The sequence below is a fragment of the Phasianus colchicus genome, chromosome 1 (genome assembly GCF_987193195.1).
Source record: "Phasianus colchicus chromosome 1, bPhaCol1.hap1.1, whole genome shotgun sequence".
NCBI lineage: Eukaryota > Metazoa > Chordata > Aves > Galliformes > Phasianidae > Phasianus > Phasianus colchicus.
The window spans coordinates 187,088,844-187,111,569 of record NC_143436.1 but is presented as its reverse complement, the minus strand read 5'-3'; the positions used below and the strand labels follow the sequence as shown (position 1 = coordinate 187,111,569).

At 44.0% G+C, this 22,726-nt stretch overlaps 1 protein-coding gene across 1 annotated transcript; it reads right to left on the bottom strand.

The window, feature by feature from the left end:
* Positions 1-13,706: 13,706 nt before the first annotated feature.
* LOC116244469 (high-affinity choline transporter 1-like) lies at positions 13,707-22,233 on the bottom strand. The gene is made up of 8 exons (XM_031616157.2): positions 22,056-22,233; positions 20,951-21,064; positions 19,178-19,333; positions 18,108-18,256; positions 17,491-17,634; positions 16,341-16,494; positions 15,272-15,489; positions 13,707-14,541 (listed from the first exon to the last, which is right to left on the bottom strand). The coding sequence occupies exons 1-8, from the start codon at positions 22,231-22,233 to the stop codon at positions 14,020-14,022; spliced, it is 1,635 nt and encodes a 544-aa protein (XP_031472017.2). The 3' UTR covers positions 13,707-14,019.
* Between the last annotated feature and the right edge of the window lie 493 nt (positions 22,234-22,726).

Genomic DNA, 22,726 nt, shown 5'->3' with positions numbered 1-22,726 from the left:
GTGGAGTCTACTCCCTGGAGATCTCCCAAAGCCATCTGGACGCAGCCCTGGGCACCCTGCTCTGGGTGTCCCTGCTGGAGCAGGGGTTGGGAGCAGATGGAGTCAGAGAGCCCCCCAGCCTCAGCCATTCTGTGATTCTTTGAACAGTCTCATATGGATAAAGATGAGAGAGAGCACCTCTGTCCCCAGGAGGCAGTCACCATCTCAGATGACCGTACTGGAAAATGAGTCCGTTCCCATCGCTCCATGTCCAGCATAAGTACTGAGTTTCTCTCTCCCCTTCTGGAAGAAGCCCCCAGAAATGCTGGTCGTCCCTTCAGAAAAGCTAGGACAGTAAGAGATAGGAGAAACGGGGTTGAAAAACATGCAAGTGCCCCAATCCTGAGAATGGATCCTTGCTTTGAAATGGTCACTACCAGATGCCATATGCATCCCCTGATTGATGCAGGGGTCACAGAGAGCTCCTGCAGGAGCACAGCCCCAATACAGGAGGCAACAAAGTGGAGGTGAGAAGTGAGCCCTCAAGCTCTTAGCTCAGTCCTTGACTAGAGAGGATGCAACCTCCATGAACTCCAGGCTCAGCTTTTATTCACAATGCAGTAAATTCTCCAGCTTACCTGACACCTGCTACATCCCTGAAAGCTCAAGAAAGGGATGTCAGGTGAGGGTACAAGAGCAAGAGAGGTCAGTGAGAGCTCTGCACAAGTTTTGCACCCTGCACAGCCATGGTGCTGGCATGTCTGAGGGTCCACATCCTCTGCACAGAGCCCACAAAATACTCTCCCTCCACCACATCTGTGTGAGCTGCTCCTCTGGTTTCCCCTTCTCTCGATCAACCCAGCATTGTGCCTGTGCTGAAAATGATATTACAGCAAAAAGCAATGGGGTCCTTCCCCCACGAGAGCCCCAGTGGCAAATTTCATCCATCTCTTCATGGCAGTTTTATTCCTCAAAGCATTGAAGGTCTCATGGCGATGTGACTTTATGCCATTATCCCTATTCATTTCTTTGAGCCTTTATTAAATTGGTTTTGGGCTCTTGGCTCAATGACCTGTTTTGGCAGCGTAACATATGGGGCAAGAGCTCATATCAAATGGATTTAACTGTGAGTAATTTAAAATGTATCACACTGGTTCCATTGATTTAATTCTGTTCTGATGACAGGTGGCAGCCATGAAATTGAAATCCAGATCACGAGTGCTTCCCAGATAGTGGTAGTTTTGGCTTTGCAGCATATGGCCAGTGTTCAGTCTTGGGATAAGAAATGGGTGTTTGTTTTCAGCATCAATGATTAACAGCAAAGACATTTTTGTTCCTTCATTTTAGAGGGAAAATTATTGAACATCAAATTAAGAAAAAAACAACCAACCAAAACCAACCAACCAAACCTGTGCTTCAAGAAACACTCTGCAGCACATGAGAAAATAATCACTATTAAGGAAATATTTAATCAGATTCCAGGCCATAGGGCTGCTGCTGGGGACAGGGGTCAAGGAGGAAACTCAGCCTTGTTGCTCCTGCCCCAATTCCTTGTGGAGTTTCTCAAGATTCAGTTCAGCAGCTCACAGGATTTACTGCCTTAGAAGTCATTGCAAGTGCCAACTTCTACAGCAAACCATATGTGTGGAGGAGTTTTCACCTTCTGTCTCAGTATCCCTCATCCCTGTGAGCTGGATGGCTTGAGGAGCTCTGCAGTGCCTGATGGTAGGGGCCAGCCTGATGTGTGCCCATCTACAGGATGAATCCCAATCTTCTTTCCCAAATAGCAAAGGGTTGAGGCTGGAGCACCCCCTCCTGTGAAGAAAGGCTGAGGGAGTTGGGCTTGTTCAGTCTGGAGAAGAGAGGGCTCTGGGGGAGATTTCATTGTGATCTTCCAGTACTTGAAGGGAGCTTACAAGCAGAAAAGAGAACAACTTTTTATAGTGATAGGACAAGGGGGAATAGCTTTAAACTGAAAGAGGAGAAGCTTAGGTTTGATGTTATGAAGAAATTCTGTACACACAAGGTGGTGAAGCCCTGGCACAGCTGCCCAGAGAGCTGTGGTACCCATCCAGCTTGGATGGGCCCTGGGCAGCCTGAGCTGGTGGGGGCAACCAGCCCATGGCAGGGGTTGGGGCTGGGTGGGCTTTGAAGTCCCTTCCAAATGAAACCTTTCTATGGTTCTGTGAGTTTCCTCCTGCATGAGAAGCATCACTTAAGGGCTCTAATGGCTTTAGAAAGGCCATCCATGCCCTCAGCAGTGTCTGAACACAGTGGTTTGTGGCCCCTGGCACAAACTGTTTGACTTCAAGGAGTTCATATAATGGCTGTTTTTTATTAACATCTAACATATTGAAAATAAGCTAACCTAATTTAACCTAGTTTAACCTAACCTAACCTTAATGCCTGAGTTGTAGCAAGCCCAGGTGATCAGTAGCCTCAGTCACCCCAAGCACCCAAAATGCAGTAGGAGAGCTCTAGCAGATGTGGCAGCTAAACCAAAGAAACTTTACAGGAAAGCTGTAAAGTGGGTCATTAATGCTGAGATTACTTACCTCGGCATATTCATCATGCATTTTCCTAACTAAGCTTTTTATTGAAATCCTGTCCTGCTGCATTCAGATGGAGGAATGATACGCTGCTCTGGCTTATGGAGGTTTCATCCATTAGTGCTGCCCTTCTGGGTGTAATTGAATCACTTTTCCAAGCAGCAGTTCTAGAGAGCACGAGCATATCAAACAATAAAGCACAGGCTGTAAGTAAGCAGTTTTTTCATGTTTAATTACAAAGTGCCCTTAAAGCAGCCAGCTCTGGGAATGACTTACAGACTTTGTGAAAGATTTCGTTTCACCATCCATGCAGCTCCAGAGACACCTGGAGAGCTTTATTGCTGCATGATTAACTCCAGTATTTATTTGATTTCCCCTTTCCATCACTTATTCCCCCTGCTTTAAAGGCTCCCCTCTCCTCTTTGCTCTCTGAGAGTCTCTCAAGTTTGTCTGCAAGGTCTGATTTTTTCTGCTGGTGTCATTAATAATGGAACAAAACCACATTAACAACTGCAACAACAGTCAGATAGGAGCCAGGAAGCTCTTTTCACTCTCTAATATGCTGCATGAGTACTCTGAAATGCTTTAGACAGAGGTTTTGTTGTTGTTGTTGTTGTGTTTTTTTTTTGCTCACCCTTTTCCTTTGATGTGTTTTTGGACAGAAGACAAAGGCCTGACCTTGCCTTTTGCTAACGAAAACAAAAAAAAATAAATTCCCCAGTGTTAAAAATGCACAGCAGTTCTAACCTTATGTTAGAGGCAATTTCACCACCGGAGAAAATTCAGAAAAGAAACGTCCCCATGGATTGGATGACATTGCATCTGCAGGGTCAGAGGCTCAGCTCCATGTCTCTTCAAGATGCTTTTGGTAGATGCAGTTGATGGGGAGGGCTGGGCCAGCAACAGATCTGTGTGCCAGAGAAACAAGGGAAAGAGGCAGCTCCCTCCTCCATATGCTGTCAGTGGTCCAGGCTTGCCTTATTCCATCCTTTTGGAAGTGGGAAGGACATTCATTGAGAGGATGGTGAGATTTCAGTCTTAAAAAATGTTCCTCCCTTCCAGAGAAGATGGAAAAAAGCCCTTCAAAGTAGAAAATGGCCAAATCTTCATTAGGTGTAAACGTTTTCTTTTTGTCTGTTCACTGTTTTGGCAGATGTGTGGCACAAAAAGCCCTTCCCTCACCCCGGATGAATCAATAGCTGCAATAGGAGAGGCTCAGGGCAGTGCTGGTCTGTCAGCATTCCTCTGTTATTTGAGCTATCTGAGCTGAGTCTCTCTGCGGTTTGAGGTCTGTGGAGTTGGGAGGAAAATAGAGGAAAAGAAGAAACAAAGTGAATTTCACCTTTGAATGACATAGAAATGAATACATGAGGAAGCACAAATGCTTTCCCATTTGGAAATAACATTTATCAAATCAAAGTATCTCTAGTAGGGATGTCAGTGTGATTTCAGTGCCACTGAGTACCCTTGTGATCTTCCTTCCCTCTTCTTGGTCCAGCTCATCATGCACACTGCACACACCTGCAGATGATGTCTAAGACACTGGGACAAAAACCATTAAAGTGAGATGTGATTTGTACCCTACAAACCGTGCCAGGAGAAACAGCTTCACCCCAAGAAGCAGCCACTGAACCAGCCAAGGCAGTGTGACGACCTTAAAAACATACCCACACCCTGCTAAATTAGAAGAGATTCTTGTTTGTATTGAGGAGCTGGCACCCTTCCTCCTGCTTTTAGCCCCCTTCCAGTTCCAGTTGCCCGGAGGACATCAGGAAACATGGAGATGTGACACTGAGGGACATGGTTCAGTGGGCATTGTGGGGATGGGTCCATGGTTTGACTTGATGATCTTAGAGAGTTGATCTTAGAGAGTTGGAAAATCTTTTCCAACTGTAAAGATTTTATGATTCTATGGATCTGCCATCAGGATGCTCCCAGATGCTGAAGGAAGGCAATGGCTGCATCCCTGCATCACTTTTACCAAAGCTGCTGGGGTGGGATACCCAGACTGATGTGGTTGGTGAGCATCTGGTGACACAGGCACACCATCTCACCCAGAGAGATGGATATGTGCCATTTGGAGGCTTGTTTCTCAGATTTTATAGCCCGGCTCTATAAAATAAAGCAGCATAAGGAATCCCAGGCATCATCAAGATGAATAGTTGGTAGTTTCAAAATCTTGTTTGATTCATCTAAAGCTGTCCAAGAATTTGATTCCTTTATAGTGATTAATTTCACGATTCTTTTCCCTGGGCTAGGCTCCAAGATCCCACAAGCAGGTTGTGCCCTCTTTCTTATCTTGATTTTCATTCAACAGCAAGGCTCTCACCCAACAAATGGGAAATGCAGAGCAAGTGTGGACACTTCTGGGGAGGTGGGATGGAAAGGAACAACTGGATGTCCATTTCATTTATTGTGGAATGTTAGCCCCACGAGAAACAGAAAACAAAGACAAGGTAATACCAGGAAAATAACAATATGTTTGTGGTAAAATAACAATATTTACGTTCTGGTTTGGCCATGACACCAGAAGGTCAGTAATCATATAACCCTTCACATGACATCAGTATCTGAGGTCTGAGGTTACTGTGTGTTATCTAGAAAAGAGTCTAATTAGTGTGATACCACACAAATAAAGATACAAAAGCAGCTTTTGTCACTTGTAAGAATCATCAAGCCATTTCCAAAGATATTTAGACTGGATATAAGGGAAAGTTTTGACAGTAAGGGTGGTGAGGCATTGGCACAGGCTGCCCAGGGAGGTGGTAGAGTCACCATCCCTGGAGGAGTTTAAGGGTAGATATAGTACTTAGGGACACGGTTTAGTGGGGAATATTGGTGGTGGGTGAACAGTTGGACTGCATGGTCTTAAGGTCTTTTCCAATCTTAATGATTCTATGATTCTATTCTGTGATTTTGTATTATTCACTATTGGGAGTGTAAATATTTTCAGCTATAGGAATGGCACATTTATCCACTGCGTGTAAAAGGAAAACAATCTTAAAAAAAGGGCAAATACTCAGAGGGACTCTTCAACCTTCCCTCCTTTCCCTGCAAGTTTTGCTTTTCTCCTCTCCGTTACCACACCAGCACTTTGTCATCACAAACCCTGGGATGTCTCAGGAGATTAAGCCTGTTGCCCTTCTCTAATTTGGTCACTATCCTGAGATGCCAGAGGAGTGATATGCACAGATTGGGTGAAAAATTAAAAAGAATTAAGCCTGAGTTATAATTACACAAGGCAATAATTAAGCGTGATTAAACTAAGTCTAGATTAAACAGACCGTTTAAATATCTCAGTAGGTGTTTTTATGCAGATCACCTGACAACTCTCCATTTCACTTAGTGAACACTTGGTGCAAAGGATGTCCTGTGGCCTGCTCTGTCAGCACAGCTGTGTCCTCACTTGATCTAACCAAGCTGCCAAAAGCAGAAGCCTTTTTCCTCGTTTTATGATGAGGTTTGGATCTTTGAGGTCCCTTCCAACCCAAGCCATTCTATGCCTCTGTGAGTCTATCATTCTGTTTTAGCTCTCTGAGCTTGCAGAAGTTCTGAGCTACGTCCCCCCCAGCAAGCTGTGCTCAGTGCTCCTGGCCTCACTACCCTTGTCTGGGCATGTGGGGGAAGCTGGGAATAGGCAGCAGCAAAGTGAATCAAATCAAACCCATCCAGCCCTGCAGAATGACCGCTGAAGCATTTTAAGCATGTGGTCTTTTGAATAATGATGTGATTGAGTATACTGGTGTAATTATGGTGTCTGCTGTGGCAGCAAGTGTGGGTAACCCAGGGCAGCCCCAGCTCAGACCCTTGTGCATGCACAAGGATTGGATTCCTCATGGAGCATCATGAATATCACAACAGCAGTTCGAGCTGTGGCCCCAGCTCCCCATCTCAGCCTGTGTGTGGGAAGAACTTAAGGACTGCCATGAACATTCCAGAGGTAAAAACTTCATTTAGTTTTTGCCTCTAATTTGTAGGAGTGTGGTGTGCTTGGTGGAGGAGGTCATGCATACCATCACAGTCAGCAGTGGACCTCCCAACATGGTGCATGGTGAGCAGGGAGGGGCTGCAGGCATAGGATCATAGAAGGGCTTGGGTTGGAAGGAACCTCGAAGACTTTGGGAGGTACACTTCTATCCAGCAAGTGGCAGGAGATGGCTCACGGTGGCAACCTGTGCCACCTGGTGAGGACACTGGCAGGGCTTCGTTTGGGCTCCGTAAAAGGAGAGCTGGTTTCTGTTACTCAGAGCTGCGTTTAGGTGGTGCTAGAGAGTAAATAATGAAAGCCTCTGCATCTGAGGTGTGCGAATGGGAAGCTGGAAGAAATCTGTCCCTACAATATTTAGTCAGGAGGTGAGAGCGTTGACACTGCACAACAGGGCACATCTCACAGGACGTGACAGAGCTGCAAGGTTTAAGGGAAACGAGTCTTAAGCCGTCCTGACTTTTTAGTATTTTCTCAAAACCTGATTTGAAGAATAAGACTTCAGTCTTGAGCAGTGACAAACCCCCTGCCTGACACTCACACCAGAGGGGTACGATGAGCATCGTGGTCCAAATAAAACTTCACAGACCCAGACTTGACTTGTGTGCTCTCTCACCTACAACAGCAGAGCAGGGGCAGCAGTGAGTGCAGCCTCTATTGTACATCACCTCCTGAACCTTCCAAATTCCAAACCAACCCAATTCTCCAAGTCGTGCAGGACAAGGAGGGCTGACTGTGGTGACATTCAGCTCCTAGAGAGTACGGTGGGGGTTCTCCCACATTGACCCAGCCTGCAGGATTGTCTGAGTGCGTTTTGGTATCACTTGTTGACAGTAAGCATTCTTTTCTACATGAGTGTTTTATTGTCCTGGCATAGATGACACTTGGATAAGGGCTCTCAGACATTATACATGCTTTACAGGCAACTGACGAGAGTATGATGATGGTGGGCTCCACAGGTTTTATATCCAGCTAGCCAGTTTTCAGTTTTGCTGTTGGTTTCAACAGTAGTGTGCCTGAATGTCAGACACTACCTCCTCTGCAAAGTTAGAATCATAGCATCACTATGGTTGGAAAAGACCTCTAAGATCACTTAATCCAGCAGTCAACCCACCCCCACATGCCCACTAACCATGTTCCTCAGTGCAATTTTTCCACATTCCTTCAACACTTGCAAGAGATGCTGACTCCACCACCTTCCTAGGCAGCCTGTTCCAAAGCATTACCACTCTTTCTGAAAAGAGGTTTTTCCTCATTATTCAACCTGAGAAGCAGAGTGTCACCTGGCCAAACCTATGATCCAAGCTCTTGCATTTTATGTGTTCTTCCCAGCCATGGTCCTTCTACCTTGTGGGATTCCTTTGGAGATTCCAAGAAGGGGAACTCAAGGAACTGTTGTAGAGATTGCAATGAAATTAAGTGGAAAAACATGACTGGTGCTCACTCTGTATTTGACTCTGAGCCTCATTATATGTTTGATGCTTGATTTCTGCTTTCTGAAAACTTCTTGTAGGCCTGTGGAGAGCCTGCGTTTTAATTGCATGAATGGGAGGAACCCAAGGACAGAGATCATGGGTTAGATTTCAGCCTCATTTCCACTATTTTCACAGTCTTACTCCCAGATAAATGTGTTCAGAGATGAGCCCAGGCAGCTTCAATGTTCTTATTCTTACTCTAGTTCTACCCCAATGGGATTGAACAGTAATCTTTCATAGACTGCAGGCGAGTAAGCATAGTAAGCATGAACTCACATCAAGGAGACATTAATTTCCTTGAACTGTTCCAGGACACAATCTTTGTGTTGTCTCCAGGGTCTGCAATGCTGCTAAAGGCCATCTTTTCCTTCATGCTTTGCCATCCAAGGCAAATGGAATGCTCAGATGGCCACCACTGCTCATTAAGGCATAAAGAGTTCATTTTGAGAGAGGTGTGTTACTCTTGGTACCTGAGCACATCAGGGGGGTCATGGTTAAAGCAGCCTTCCTGCACTCCCTCTGTAGATCTGTCTGCTTCCTTTCCTTTTTCCTCAGTCTAGAGCAGTTCTTGTCTCAAACCAACCACATCTGCCCAAGAAGAAATGCATATCAGTGGTGCATTTCTGAAAATCAAATGTCTCTGTTTTAAATCTAGTATTTAGGTCCCTGTTCACAGCCTTCCAGAACTTGAAGGGAGCTTACAGCAGGAGGGGGCCAACTTTTTACACAGTTTGATAGTGATACAACAAGGGAGAATAGCTTTAAACTGAAATAGGGGAGGTTTAGGTTATATGTTAGGGGGAAATTCTTTACTCAGAAGGTGATGAGGCCCTGGCACAGCTGCCCAGAGAGCTGTGATGCCCCATCCCTGGAGCTGCTCAAGGCCAGGTTGAATGGGCCCTGGGCAGCCTGAGCTGGTGGGGGCAACCAGCCCATGGCAGGGGTTGGGGCTGGCTGGGCTTTGCAGTCCACTCCTACCTAAGCTATTCTATGATTCTGTGTTAAGATGCTACCTGTAACCAGGTAGTGAGGGTGAACCAGAATGCATCACTGGTGTTTACCGATCTGATTCGGGGGCTGGACATCACATTCAGATCTCTCCTGAATAAACTTCCATTTAAAACACAACACAACTTTCAGAAAGGCTTCCCATTACACTGTAGCATTTTCAGCGATGAGGAATCCATCTCAATCCTTTGCAAATTGCTCTAACATTTATAACATTTAATGGACCTTACAGTTTACAAAGCTGACCCTTGTCTGTATTCTGAATTTGTTTAGTTTTAACTTTCCAATATCAACCATTCTCGGATTCTGTGATCTTTCCATAAGCCCTATTTGTGAGATGAAGAGATGTCACCAAAGCCACAGGAACATGCTCTTGTGATTCATCCAAAATAACTTTCAACATTACATTTCATTGCATCATTCAGGGTTTCCTTTCAGCAAGTATTTGTACTGAGCATTGGGCTTCCATTTACCTGATCTGGCTCTAATCATCTGTTTTAGACTGTCCATTAGCCCATATTGAAGTGCATCACATTTGTTTGCCTGGCTGAGGACAGGATGAGGACTGCATTTCATTGCCTACTCAGCCATCGATAAATGCAGTTCAGTAGTATAGAGCCAAGAATCAACCTCACTAGAGATTCACATACTGGATGATGATTTTCTGCTTGTAATTACATTTCAAGACCTTTCAGTTAATCAGTTAATTTACCTAACGTACAAAGCACTGATTTTTCATTGTTCTTGCTTCTAAATCAAAGTGATGTTTGATAGCAGCCCAGATGCTTCACAGAAGAAGTCTAAAAATGTCAATGAAGCCCAAGGCAACAGAAGCCTCTGGGCATCACACTGGATCCTGCCTGCCAGGAGATGTTGTCATACCCAGGTACTGGTGTTTGTTGCTCCAAGTCTGCTTGCTGTAAATATTTCATCCTCTCAGTTCATTCCCAGGACCTGGGGCATTGATTATTGTCTTTGCATGAGTGCTAGTGTATTAATTGTAGAGTCTTAGAACCATAGAATCACAGACTCATTGAATCACAGAATGGCTTGGGTTGGAGGGGACTTCAAAGTCCAGCCAGCCCCAACCCCTGCCATGGGCTGGTTGCCCCCACCAGCTTCCCAGGGCCCATCCAACCTGGCCTTCAGCACCTCCAGGGATGGGGCACCACAGCTCTTGGGGCAGCTGTGCCAGGCCTCTCCACCTCTGAGTAAATAATTTCCTTCTGACATATTACCTAAAGCTCCCCTCTTTTAGTTTTAAACCCTTCCCCTTTGTTTGGTTCCTCCAGCTTCTGTGGTCTTCCATTGCTATTCTAGTGGGCTATGCAAGCTCTAACATCCCCCATGGTCTGACTGTATTCTCTCCACTAATTGACATAGGAGCCTGGGCATGCTTCACCATGCTGATGCATTTCACATAATGACAGAATCACTGAATCATTGAGGTTGGAAAAAACCACTAAGATTATCTACTCCAACAGTCATTTAGCATTTCAGTCCCCCTGCATCCTTTCCCTGTTCCATGGAGTGTCCAGCAGAAGTAATGTTCAGAGGGTTCTTAATCTCCTCTAAGGCAGCTGACCCAAACCCCATCCAGCTGCTAATTTAACCTTTAACCTCTTTTCTCCACTTCTATAATCTTTCTATTTGTTGTCATGGACAAACTGCAATGAAACCCTGAGCCTTGAAGAGTCCTTATCACATTTATTTTCACATTAAGGATCCAGACCATTCCAGTCTCTTTTCCCCAGTTTTTGTAAACAAGGACATGCAGCAAGCTAAGCTGGATTTCTGTTATCTTGGACCTCCAGTGCTTCAGGATTGTGAGTTAGACAGAGCAGGAAAACTGCCCTCCAACTGTGAACAGAAGGTCTCAACTCATGTAAAATCGGTGTTCTCGATGTATAACACAGCTTTCTTTCAAAGCTCTCACAATTCCTTCTTGGAATTAAATGTTAAAATGCTGTCCCTCTCTAAGGAATTGGGAAAATAAAGCAGAAGTGAACCAAATGAGTTCCTAAAAGCGTATCTGTGGAGTCCAACCTGTCCAGAAGCACATCCAGAGTCAGACAGGATAGATGGTTGGGGAAACTGCAGCAACAAGGAGGAAAACAGACATCTTTGGCAAGACAGTTCCTACATTGCTCCAAGAGTCCGACAAAATATTAGAAAAACACAAACTGATCCAAGAAGAAAAACAAAGAACCCCAATCCTATTTGTCCATTTGGCCAAAGAACTGAAACAAAATATTGACTCTTCTTGAAGTTGTTTGGTGTTGAAGAAAAACATTTCCCAGCAAAACTAAAGGAAAACTGAGCTATATGTCATTTGTGTTAATGAAAACTTGAGCTGTACAGACACCTTGTCACGGACATATCTGGGATACAAAGGCAGTAAATCCACAAACAGAAGGGCACACTGGGACCCCCCAGTCCCCAGGCAATTTTTTTTTTCTTTACAAAGAGGGGGCAAAGAAAAAAGACTTAAATGAACTGGAGGCATCAACCTGTGGGAAGAATGATTCTGTGTGTGCTGGGTCAACATCCCCTATGCTGGCAGTACCAAAAAGGCACTGGGTGTGCTGGACTGGAACAACGAGGCATTTTGTCATTAAGTACAGACTGGAATTGCTTTTGTATTTATTTTACTTGCAGCTAATTGCTTTCAAAACTTTGTCTGACCTTGATGAATGTTTTCCTTTTAATGTTCTGAGGAGGGAGTCATATAAGGATGAAAAATGGTAAACATTCAGGAGAGTTACAGTAATTGTATCTTTGCCATTTCAGTCTCTCCACGCACAGCAGAGTGTGTTTCAGCAGTATTGAATTCAGAATTGAATTTGTAAGGGCAAAGCGTGCTGAGTGTGCCAGGTACCCCACTACAGCACCAAGGCATTCCTATCTGAAGTCACTGCGAGTTTTCTGTGGTGATGTCAGGAGGTGATGTGGCTGTGATGTGGCATAGTGGTGATGTGACTGTGGTGGTGACGCTCTTCAGCAATGTTACAGAATTATTGAACCATAGAGTTGTTTGAGTTGGAAGGGGCCTTTAAAAGCCACCTAGTCCAGCTCCCCTGCAATGAACTCCTACATTAGATCAGGTGCCCATCCAGCCTGATCTTGAGTGCCTCTCTGGGCAACCTGAGTGGTGAAAAGATATGCCCAGATCTCGTCAGTTACCCTTCACTGCCATTGGGTAGGGTGGTCAGTGGTTAGGATGCTTACCTTGACATGAGGAATTTGGAGTTATGTTTTTGACTGGACCACACAGCAGGTCTGTGCCCTTATGCAAGTGCATTTTGTAAGTTTTGGTCTGCTCCACCTGCTCCACACAGATGGATGTCTGGGTACCCAAACTAGGTCATCCCTAAATCAGGAGGGTATGCTGGAATGAACATATACCAACTGTGATTTAACAGCAGCCCAGTTCTTCTGGCGCTATAGTAATGATAGCTTTGGTGTCTCCCTTAGCTAAGTACAACCTCCCATACTCCCACTCACATCACTAGAGCATGAAAGATTTCAGTGGGTAACTGCCTGGGGCTTTTAATTCTCGAAACATCTGTTTTTCCTTTCTCTAAACATGTATTCTAATTAAACACTGTCTCTAGATACACAGGAATGAACTTATGGACTGAGTTTAACAAAGCATATCAACAGAACTGCTGTATACAGGTGCCTACCAACAATAGCACAAGGTTATACGATATCTTTCTGATGAGCATCAGGATTTCTATCTTCCCGAGGATGACAGTGGGGAAGGTATTTTAAAGGGTGCTCCCTGTGGAGGGCAGGAAGCCGTATCTACAGTAATGGGCTGCCAGTTTTTGTCCCAGGCCACTGCACCATGCCTTGATATAAATGGGAGTAGCACGTGGATCCTCAAAGAGTGTGACACAGGAGTGCATGGTGGCATCAGCATTGCTTTTCACTGTGTATATGCAGCTCACTAAATAGCATATTGCTTTCATCCTCTCCACTCAGCTGACCACCAGCTGCTCTGCTGTGGGGTATTGAGGATATGTCAGTATGCATCTTCTCTCCCATGCCAGATGTTTCCATGCACAGCAGCTCCCACTACTGCTCTGTGAAGGTTTGGTGGTGAGGAGCTGCCCAGTTCTGTTGGCTGTGGTGGATGGATTTAGGCCCCTAAATGGGGTGGTGAGGCCCTGGCACAGCTGCCCAGAGAGCTGTGGTGCCCCATCCCTGGAGGTGCTCAAGAGCAGGCTGATGAGGGCAGCCTGAGCTGGTGAGGGCAACCAGCCCATGGCAGGGATGTGGTGCTAAGTAGCTTTTAAGGTCCCTTCCAACACAAACCATTCTACGATTGAATGATTCTGTGATTCTATGGCTCCATGATCTTGCTCATCTGATCTGCCAGACCAGGTCATAGGAGAAGGGACGTCCTCACTACAGCCACGTAGCATCAGACGGACGGTGTAACCTTAGACCACAGCTGGGGAGAAGCGTATGCAAAAGCTTCCTAAATAAAACAAAGACTAATGTAGAACTAATATTACTGATTGAGGAGATTACATGGCATTCAATAATCTTTGTTTTGTATCTGATCCCCTCCCCAGGAAAGTTTACACTAAAACCCTAGCTGTTTCAATGGGAACAGATTTGTGCACTTTTTTTTTTTTTTTCCTTTTTAATCAAGTGTGCTCAATCTATTAAACATTAATTTGTCCCTTTTGAGGTGAGAAAACTACGTGACTTGAGAACATCATAAATGTTGGAGCACGACTGGTAGCCTTGCCTTCAGGTGGGGAACAAGGGACACCCTAAAACAAACACCACTTGGGCCCAGGGTGCTCCTTGGTCACTACCACAGCATCATGCCCCATCACTGTGTGCCTTTAATCATGGCAGACTCTGAGCTCACTCATTCTCCTTGCATGAATGGAGTGTGTCTTTATTACTCCGTGAGGACTTTAAATAATTTGTTACTGGAGAAAGCAAAGGGAAGAGTGCCAAACTCTAATTGCTGAATGCAACATGTCCCTTCAAGGTCCCGCGTTTAATCATGATTCTCTTCAAATGGCACTGTTTGCAAACCGGTCTGTTTGTCCATCTGACGCAGGGGGGTGTGAGTGCTGGTTTCCCCCAGGACATTGCAAACATCCCATCTGCGGGGAAGAAGGTTTCTCTGAAACAAAACTGTAGCCAGATATGAAACAGCAATGATCGTCCCCAAAGTGAAAAGCATGATGAATGTCTTATAGGGGAAGAGCTGCATGTAGGACCCATCCAGGAGGGTGCAGACTGGATAGCAGATGATGGGGGGGATTTTCAGGGTAGGTTCCCCTGCCAGCAGCCTCAGGAGGAGTCCAACCAAGAAACCAGCAGCCGAACCATACGTGTTGCTGCTGGGAGCAAAGAGGGCACAACACAGCTGTGGGAAGAGCAGGGCGTACACCAGCTCCCCGCTGAGGAACCACAGGTCGTAGACAGAGTTGGAGTAAAAAGCCAGACTGGCAGCCCCAGCCCCAAACACCAGCATGGAGGTCCTCATGGCCCACAAGACTTCCCTGTCTGCAGCCTGTAAAAGAGGAGACTGTAACATTACCACAGCACTGCCTTGCCCTAGACTGGGTGCCACCCAAGGCCTCACTGCTTCCAGCAGTCACCTGGGGTTTCCCCTCTGATCATGGCTCCCACAGCCCACAATGGAGCTGCACCCTCTAATCTTGAGGGTTGATTTTATGCTATTTCTGTTCATATCATGGTCAAAATTTTTTTTTATCAGTCGTCTTATGAAGAGCAAAGCTCACTGCTGTGGGTATTTGTATCCCTGCTGAGGGTATGACTCCAAGCTGCATAGTGTAGTTGACATACTGTAGGGAAGGGATTCCATCCAGAGGGACCTGGACAGGTTGGAGAGGTGGAAAAGTAGTAGCGGGGTAGGGTTTTGAATTAAAAAAAAAAGGCACAGGTTACCAGAGAAGCTATAGATGTCCCATCCCTGGAAGTGTTCAAGGCCAGACTGGATGTGGGTTTGAGCAGCCTGGTCTAGTAGAAGGTGACCCCACCTGTGCCAGGGTATTAGAACTGGATGGGCTTTAGGGTCCCTTTCAACTCTAATCATTCTGTGGATAATATGATTCTATGAATAGCCCTGACCTCTGTTTCAAAATCTGCCTCCAGAGCTCAATTCAGCAGCTGAAGGACAGACACTTCTAACTGTGGGCAGTGCAGACTAAGTTTGCATCTGTCCTGAAACAAAAACATCTATCCTGACACCAAAGCTGCTGAATGCTGTAACAAAGTACCTTTTTCCTCAAGATTTTTCTGTAGATATTGTGAGCAAACATGGAGCCAGCAGAGAGAAGAGCTGAGTCTGCAGAAGACATTGCGGCAGCAGCGATGGCTCCCAAGCCAGCAATGGAGATGTATGCTGGGCAGAGGTAGTGTAAAACAAATGGCAATATCATAGCAGATTCTCCTCTCTCGAATGGACTTGGAAGACCATAGCTTGTCTGGTTCCAATCTTTAAGACAGAAGAAGAAAAACTCACAACAGATCCTTCGTTGACATTTCTTTCGATAGAAACCAGTCACAGCAGGGCTAAGGACTGAAGCCTGCTAAGCATTTTCAGACTTGTATTCATTTGTTGTATTCTCTTATGATCTCTTGTGATTTCCTAAGCATGCTGCAGTTCTTACTAGTTTAAAGTTTTTCCTTTTTACCATCAGCATCAGTAGAAATAGCTGTGCTTTGTGTGTTTCTAGGAATAGGATGTTTGAAGATCAGTCTTCTAGACTTCACTTATCAGAGGTCTCTCAGAGGAGAAGGAAGTTTTGCTCTGATGTCCCTAATGACTGATGAATTTCAGTTGATTTCTATAAATACTCAGTGATCTGGCTGCTATTTAACCCTGCTCACAGTCAACGTAGAACTGAACTCCTTTGGGTGGGGGCTGTGGGTTTATGGGACTGAATTTGATTCATCCAAGCAGATTTTCTCGTACACATCAAAAGCAATCTACAGTAGTACTACTGGGTCTTACATGCAGAAGGCATTAAGAGAAGCAAGCATAACATTTCTAGGAAAACCAGATTATACAATGTTTTATGGTTCTGCCTTCCTCTTTCCTCACTGCAATGTGCATGAAAGATCATTTCACCACAATGAAACAGCTCTAGACAGATTTGGAGATGGTTTAAATGTTTCTAGAGCTCTACATTTCTGGTACAGGCTTCTAGCTTGGTGGCCATATCTCCCATAGTGGGTTTTTAGGCAGTTGGCATGCATTAGTAGGAAATTTGATCAGGGCTTTTTTATCCCTTGTTTTAAACAGCTTTGGAAAAAAACATGTTTGTACAAATAGTTCAGCTTTACCTGTTGATGCTGCAACTGCACCAATGAGCACGGAGGGGATGGCCATTAAAAAGCATCCTAGTCCAGAAAGGTAGGAGATGAACCTTGCTTGGCTGGGTGAGGCAGCAGAGAGCACTCTTTGGAAGAAAGTTTGCCATGGGATGCTCCCAAGCACCTGAAATATTCAGATGTTAACAGCAGTAATTACTGGATTCCTGCTTGCTATACAGCATCATCTATTCATTCAGATGGTTGATAATCTTTCCTGTTATTAAACCCTCTCTTCAAATGCATAAACTTTGCCCAGCTTTAGTCATTGAGGCTGAATATTTCTCATTAAGGGCGTCCTTTGTTTTAATTGCCATGGATGTGAAATTTTGATCAAAGCAGGTTAATGCTTTTGCAGGTGGAGAAAGTTGGGAAATAGGTTCTCTGCCATGGTAAAGGAGAATCAGAGGAAGGACAGCTGAAGATAAGTTTTTCAAGAATGCAACTTTTGTCAAAATCTGCCTAAAGTTAACTAGGGTATAACTTATTAAAAAAATCATATTAAAATGTGAATAATTATTTTCACTTGCTTAACAGACAAATTGCATCAGATGAAATCTGAAGATTCTGTCCTCACCAAGCAAAGTGTTCACATTACCAATCTAGTGAGATTGTAACAACCCACTGCAGTCCTGGCTATATTGGTAGCTCAAAAGCGAAGTTGTGCAGTGGAGCCAATGGCATCATTCTTGGCACCATGGTGATGACCTGCAATAGAGCTGTTTTAATAGATTTTCTTAAATAGAGGAAATTTTACATAAATAAGTTAAAAGCACATTATTGAGGCTGAACAACCAAGATATCAGGTGGTAGGAAGTGCCTCATTTTGTGTCTGGAGTAGAATTAGTTGTCTGGATAGTCTTACTCAAGAGGTATATTCCTTTACACGGGTGCAGGATGCTTCCCTACCCCTCCTTTCCTATTCAGGGCTAAGCCCTGGCTTTTCCAGGTCCATTCAGTGTGCTGAGGTCCATTCAGCAGAACGGCTGAGAGAAAGTTTTATACCTCGTCCTGCCCCTGCCCAGTGCATTTTAGTACTACTGGAAGAATCCATAAGCTTTCCATACAGAAAATCCCACATAATTACTTCTCCCAATCACTTGCCCAAGAAAATATTCCATACCAGGTAGAAGAAGTCATCCAACCACCTTCCAAGATACTGTTTTTCTATTTTTCCAATCCAGGGGTCTTGGTAATGTTTATGAGTTGCAGTGTAGTAAATACTTTCTGTTGCAGAGTTTATCAGGGCAAAGGGAATACAGACCAGCTAGGATAGAAATTGAAATAGTTTATCATTTCTCCAGGATTCTTGTTCTAGGAAAATTTATTCAGACATTGAAATCCAGTTAATGTATAGAGTATAAAGCTACATAACCTTAAACCCAGACTTGGAGTCTTCCTTTCCCCGCCTTCCTTACTCTAAGTCTACGTGATTCTGGTTCATGGCATCATCAAGTACATGAATCACTTCAGTAGACAAATCTCTCTCATTTCCAGCCAAGATTGTCCTGGACAAGCTCTGCTGACCTTACTTGTGAGCAGCTTGTCATCCAGCAAGGCCAATAGCTTGTGTCAGCAATGTCTAAAATGCATAAGGATTTTAAGACCTTTCAGGAGACTTGTTCTGAAGAGGATAAAGAAATAATACTGATCAAATTATTTTCATGAAGACATGCTGAAAAGAGAAAGATTTTGTCCCTTGGTTAGGAAACTGGTAACAAAGAAATGCACAGGACTTGCCAGGCTGAGGGTAACGAAAACCAACTGGATGACATCTGTGTATGCAACAGAGTAGAGGCCTCCCAGTAGAGTGTAGAGTATGACTGTGCACGCTGAGAGGGTGATAGCTAAAGAGCCTCCGATATCCAAGATGACCCTCATTGTTGCTCCTGCAGACAAGGACAGCAGTCAAGTATTTTAATGGAGATTTCATACATTAGAATACAGAATAAATAAGGATACATTCCGCCCTTGAAGTCAGCTCACCATGTTGGTGGAGGAGTTCATGATCTAGCAGAAGGAGTGCAGTGAGGACCCAAGGGAGCCCATGTACCCTTCCTGTTGCTGCCTTGCTGCATGGCCTTAGCCCAATCAGTTTGACTCCTTGCACCTTTTCTTCCACAGACAAGAAGGTACTAAATCATATGGAACACAGGAACTCTCCTCATATGGAACACAGGCCATATGAGGAGAGGCTGAAGGAGCTGGGAATGTTCAGCCTGTAGAAGAGGAGGCTCAGGGGAGACCTCGTTGCTCTCTATAACTACCTGAAGGGAGGTTGTAGTGAACTGGGGGTCAGCCTCTTCTCTTGTGTAACTGGTGATAGGACCAGAGGGAATGGCTTCAAGCTGTGCCAGGGGAGATTCAAGCTGGACATTAGGAAGTATTACTTTTCAGAAAGGGTGGTCAGGCACTGGAATGGACTGCCCAGGGAGGTGGTGGAGTCACCGACCCCAGGGGTGTTCAAGGAAAGACTGGATGTGGTGCTGAGGGACATGGTTTAGTGGGAGCTATTGGTAATAGGTGAATGGTTGGACTGGATGATCTTTTAGGTCTTTTCCAACCTTGGTGATTCTACGATTCTATGATTCTTTGATCATATTGCCAGAATCTTCTGTTACAATATCGTGGATACTGCCATTTAAAAGAATATTTTCCAGAAATTGGAAATATTTTTGTTCCTCTCAGAAAAGGAGACATGAAGCACAACTTTCCACAGTTTAGTCCAATTCAGTTACCACAAGTGTATTTCACTCTGCAGTTTGTGTCATATGATTTTCAATAAATATAACAGCAAAATTGTTACTTACCCAGAGATGCCAGGATAGCTGCAAACCAGAACACCTCTCCGAGCAGTGGAGGAATAAAAAGTAAGCTTCCCATCATGTTCCCATATGCTTCCTGAAGGGGATCCATCACTGTCATGTAATTCTTGGATCTCATTGGATTTACAAAGAAGAAACCACCTATCAGAAGAGTTTACATTTTAATAGAATTTTGCACATCTTGAACAATGTAAGAATGCTATAGTAGTTGAATACATTTCAAATTTGTATAGTGAATGTGAAACTCATCCTTAACGGAGCCTATGGAATGATACAGCAAAGACCACTTGCTTAAATGGGGGATTTCATCCATCTGAGAAATTCTAGGTCATCAGGGACATCTACAGCTGATAGATGTGCTCCTCCACTTTTGGTAGTCGTACAAGTCTCAGGAGTGGCTGCTGGAATTCTTACACAAACCCCTGGGGCATCCCTGGATGGGGCTCTGAGCAACCTGATCTAGCTGTAGGTGTCCCCACCTTCACTGCAAAGGGAGTTGGACTAGATGACCCTTCCAACTCAAACAATCCTATCATTCTATAGACTTAAGACTGAGTTGAAACCTCGATTCATTGAGCATATGAAGGACATTTCCATTGACTGTAGCAGAAATTCAGACATTAGCTTAGAGCATACCTATCCAGACTTGGTCTGTCTTCATCTCCAACGACCAACCAACCTGAGACACAGTCTCCTGAAATGCTTCCCATGGAAAACATCAGAGGTGTTGAATATTTGGCTAAAAATAGATGAACTTCTGTCCTTGTCCATGTGATGCAACATGTTGATATAACTTACTTTTCTGGTCACATTTTCATTTAGGTGTCTTCATTGTCTCTTCCCAGAATTATATTGTTTTAATCTGTGCACTGAGCTGAGTTTCACCCACCCTCATCTAAATATTAGTCTTCAGTCATACAGCCATCTCATTAAAACCAAAAAGTACGTATTGTGCCTAACCCTGAAGCCAACAGAACTGCTTGTCTGGGCACTACTGACCTGAGTAAAGATTGCAGGATTAGACCTGCACTCCCCAGTTTCATTAGTAAGAATTGCTCACATAAGAAATGCTGGCAGTATATTTCCAAGCCTGATTCATATTCACGTCAGTTGGACTCTTTTCTCTGACATGAGAATAAAGGTTATTGTTCCTTTAGAAATCCTTGTGCAAAAGTCTGTACAGGTCTCCTCGCTTTAATCTTCCAGTGTCCTTAGAGTTATGGTATAACTCACTGTGGACTGAAAGAAACCTCAATCTCAGCAAGAACCTCAGTGCAAACACAGTAATTTCTGGGTATTGGGACAGATGTAGGAAACTGCAGACTTGACTGGATCAGAAACCACTGGGTCTCAGTTTCAACAAAACTGTGAACAGCTGTTGAGTGGGACACAGCTGGATACATCACCAATTCATCACACAAAAATTTCAAAGCAAAAAATCAGATGATAGTGGTACTCTCAGTTGTTTGTGACTAACAGACTATGGTAAAAAGTGACATCCACATATCCACAGGTTCCCAAAATTATCAGATCAGATTTTTGTAGCATAAATTGCTCCAAGCAGACAAAGCTCTACACCAGCTCTGAGCTACCTTGATTCCTTATGTTTCTGTTTGGAAAGCAGCAGCATCAATGCTTATTCTGGGTTTTTTGGAAACTGGAGGAACAAAATCACATTTATAATGTACTCTACACTCTGTTACACAGCTTAATGCGCTCATATGGTTTTGTTCCCTGATTACTCTGTGAATTCTTTACCAATAAGGAGGGACAAGGCAAACCCCACAGGTGCTTGGACCCACAGCAGTCCTTTGGAAGGCAGGTAGACAATTTCAGCTGTGCCATTGATGTACGCTCCTCCAACCCAGGTGGCTGCAAACATGAAAGACACAAAGGTAAATCTTGTGGTGCACATCTTCATCTTGTCCTGTAGGACAGGGCGAGCCTGGAAACCATTTTCTTAAACAAGCAGTTAATCACACTCCTAGTTTCTGATACAAATCTCATCCCAGAGTGAGCGCTCTGCTGAGGGAAGGTAACTGTTAGAGTCTCACTCTAAATAATTCCTGAGGTTCAAAATGAATTCATGCATAGAAAAGCTTAGTGTTCGGATACTTAAAGGCAATTTGAATATGCTCATTTTGCATTTCATTTTTTTCTCACTGGAAGACTTTTGCTAGAACAAAAAGAACTGAGTTTGGTATTCTGCTGTGGCTGATAGGCCATCCTTTGTGAGTACTGCTTACACTGCTAATGAAGTAGACTCTAGGAAAGGAAATGCAAGCAGGCACTGCAGTTAGCAGAACAAACTTGCAGCTGGGCTTAGGTGTCTTACTCAGACAAATATCATCTGAGCTGCCTTTGAAAGAAAAAAAAAAGAGGCAGAAAAGCAAATTTCAGGCGATGCCAGGCAGCAAGAAGAGAAAATGCAAGTGGAGGGCAGGGAAGGGGAACTTCACCTTGTAGCTCCCAGCAAGTGCTCAGTGCCAGGAACAGTTTGTTTCAACTGGTTTGTTCCAGGAGAAAAATGCTGGATAACAGAAACTAGTTCAAGATTAAGACCACACTCTTCCTTAATGAAAAGTGTCACATTCTTCAGGCACTCTTAAATTAAATTCTCCAGCTCTTAACTAAACTCCTAAATTAAGCTCTTTAATTTAATCTACATAAACATGAGGTTCTGCTCAGTATGAAGAGGTTTGGAAGAATCCATCCCAAAATGATTCATGAAACCATACTCCTTTAAAGCCACACTCAGGTAAAATCTGCCCTGACATTAAAGGCAACTTGCTTTGAAAAGAAAACGGCCCCTAGATTTGGGTAGTTTTAAGAAGAATGTTAAAAGACCTTTAAGAAAGCTTACCAGTTGCAGTAAACAATCCCATGCAAACATTTATATTCCTGCCTCCAACGATGGCCATTTCAGTTGGGTTTCGGTTCTGCTGCTCCTTTCTGCTTTTCCATGAAGCCCAAATTCCAGCAGCCAAAGTGAATGTAAAAAATACACTCAAAGATACCAATCCTGGTATATTTAGAGCCATTTTCTGTTGTTTAATTTAGGTCTTAGATATGGATAGTGGATTGATGGCTATATTCTTTGATAGTCACAGGAAAAAAAAATCAGAAAAAAAAAAATAGCGTTGTCTTATAAACTGCTGAGTATTTGTTTCTTGTCCTTTGCAAGAGATGAAACAGATACAAAATCCAAAATGTTGAGAAGTGGCAGTTTTTCTGTCTTCCTCTTTCTTCAGGAAATACCTAAATCTTACTTTTATGAGGAGTGGGGAATAAGAGAGCAGGAATTACTGTTGGTAATAGCCAACGAGCACTGATGTGAGGGGTAATAAGCTTGGCTTAAAAGAGGGGAAATGTTATATTTTGTCTGATATGCAATGTTATGAAAATAGTCCATGTTTCTCTAGGTTCTAGGTCCAAGGCTAATGCAGCAGCGAGGGCTGAGACTGCGTCTGTTCAAAACTGTCTGAACTAAACTTACAATAATAATCAAAATAAGCCCAGGGAGCGGGAAAAAGA

Bases quoted from the DNA above. Each gene is read 5' to 3' on its own strand.
- LOC116244469 (XM_031616157.2), bottom strand. From the start codon at position 22,233: ATGGCTCTAAATATACCAGGATTGGTATCTTTGAGTGTATTTTTTACA. The intron at 16,495-17,490 runs GTATGGAATATT...TGAATATTTCAG, and splicing joins TGGATGACTTCTTCTACCTG to GTGCTTGGGAGCATCCCATG. The intron at 15,490-16,340 runs GTAAAGCTGAAC...TCTGTCTTAAAG, and splicing joins TGCAGTTGCAGCATCAACAG to ATTGGAACCAGACAAGCTAT.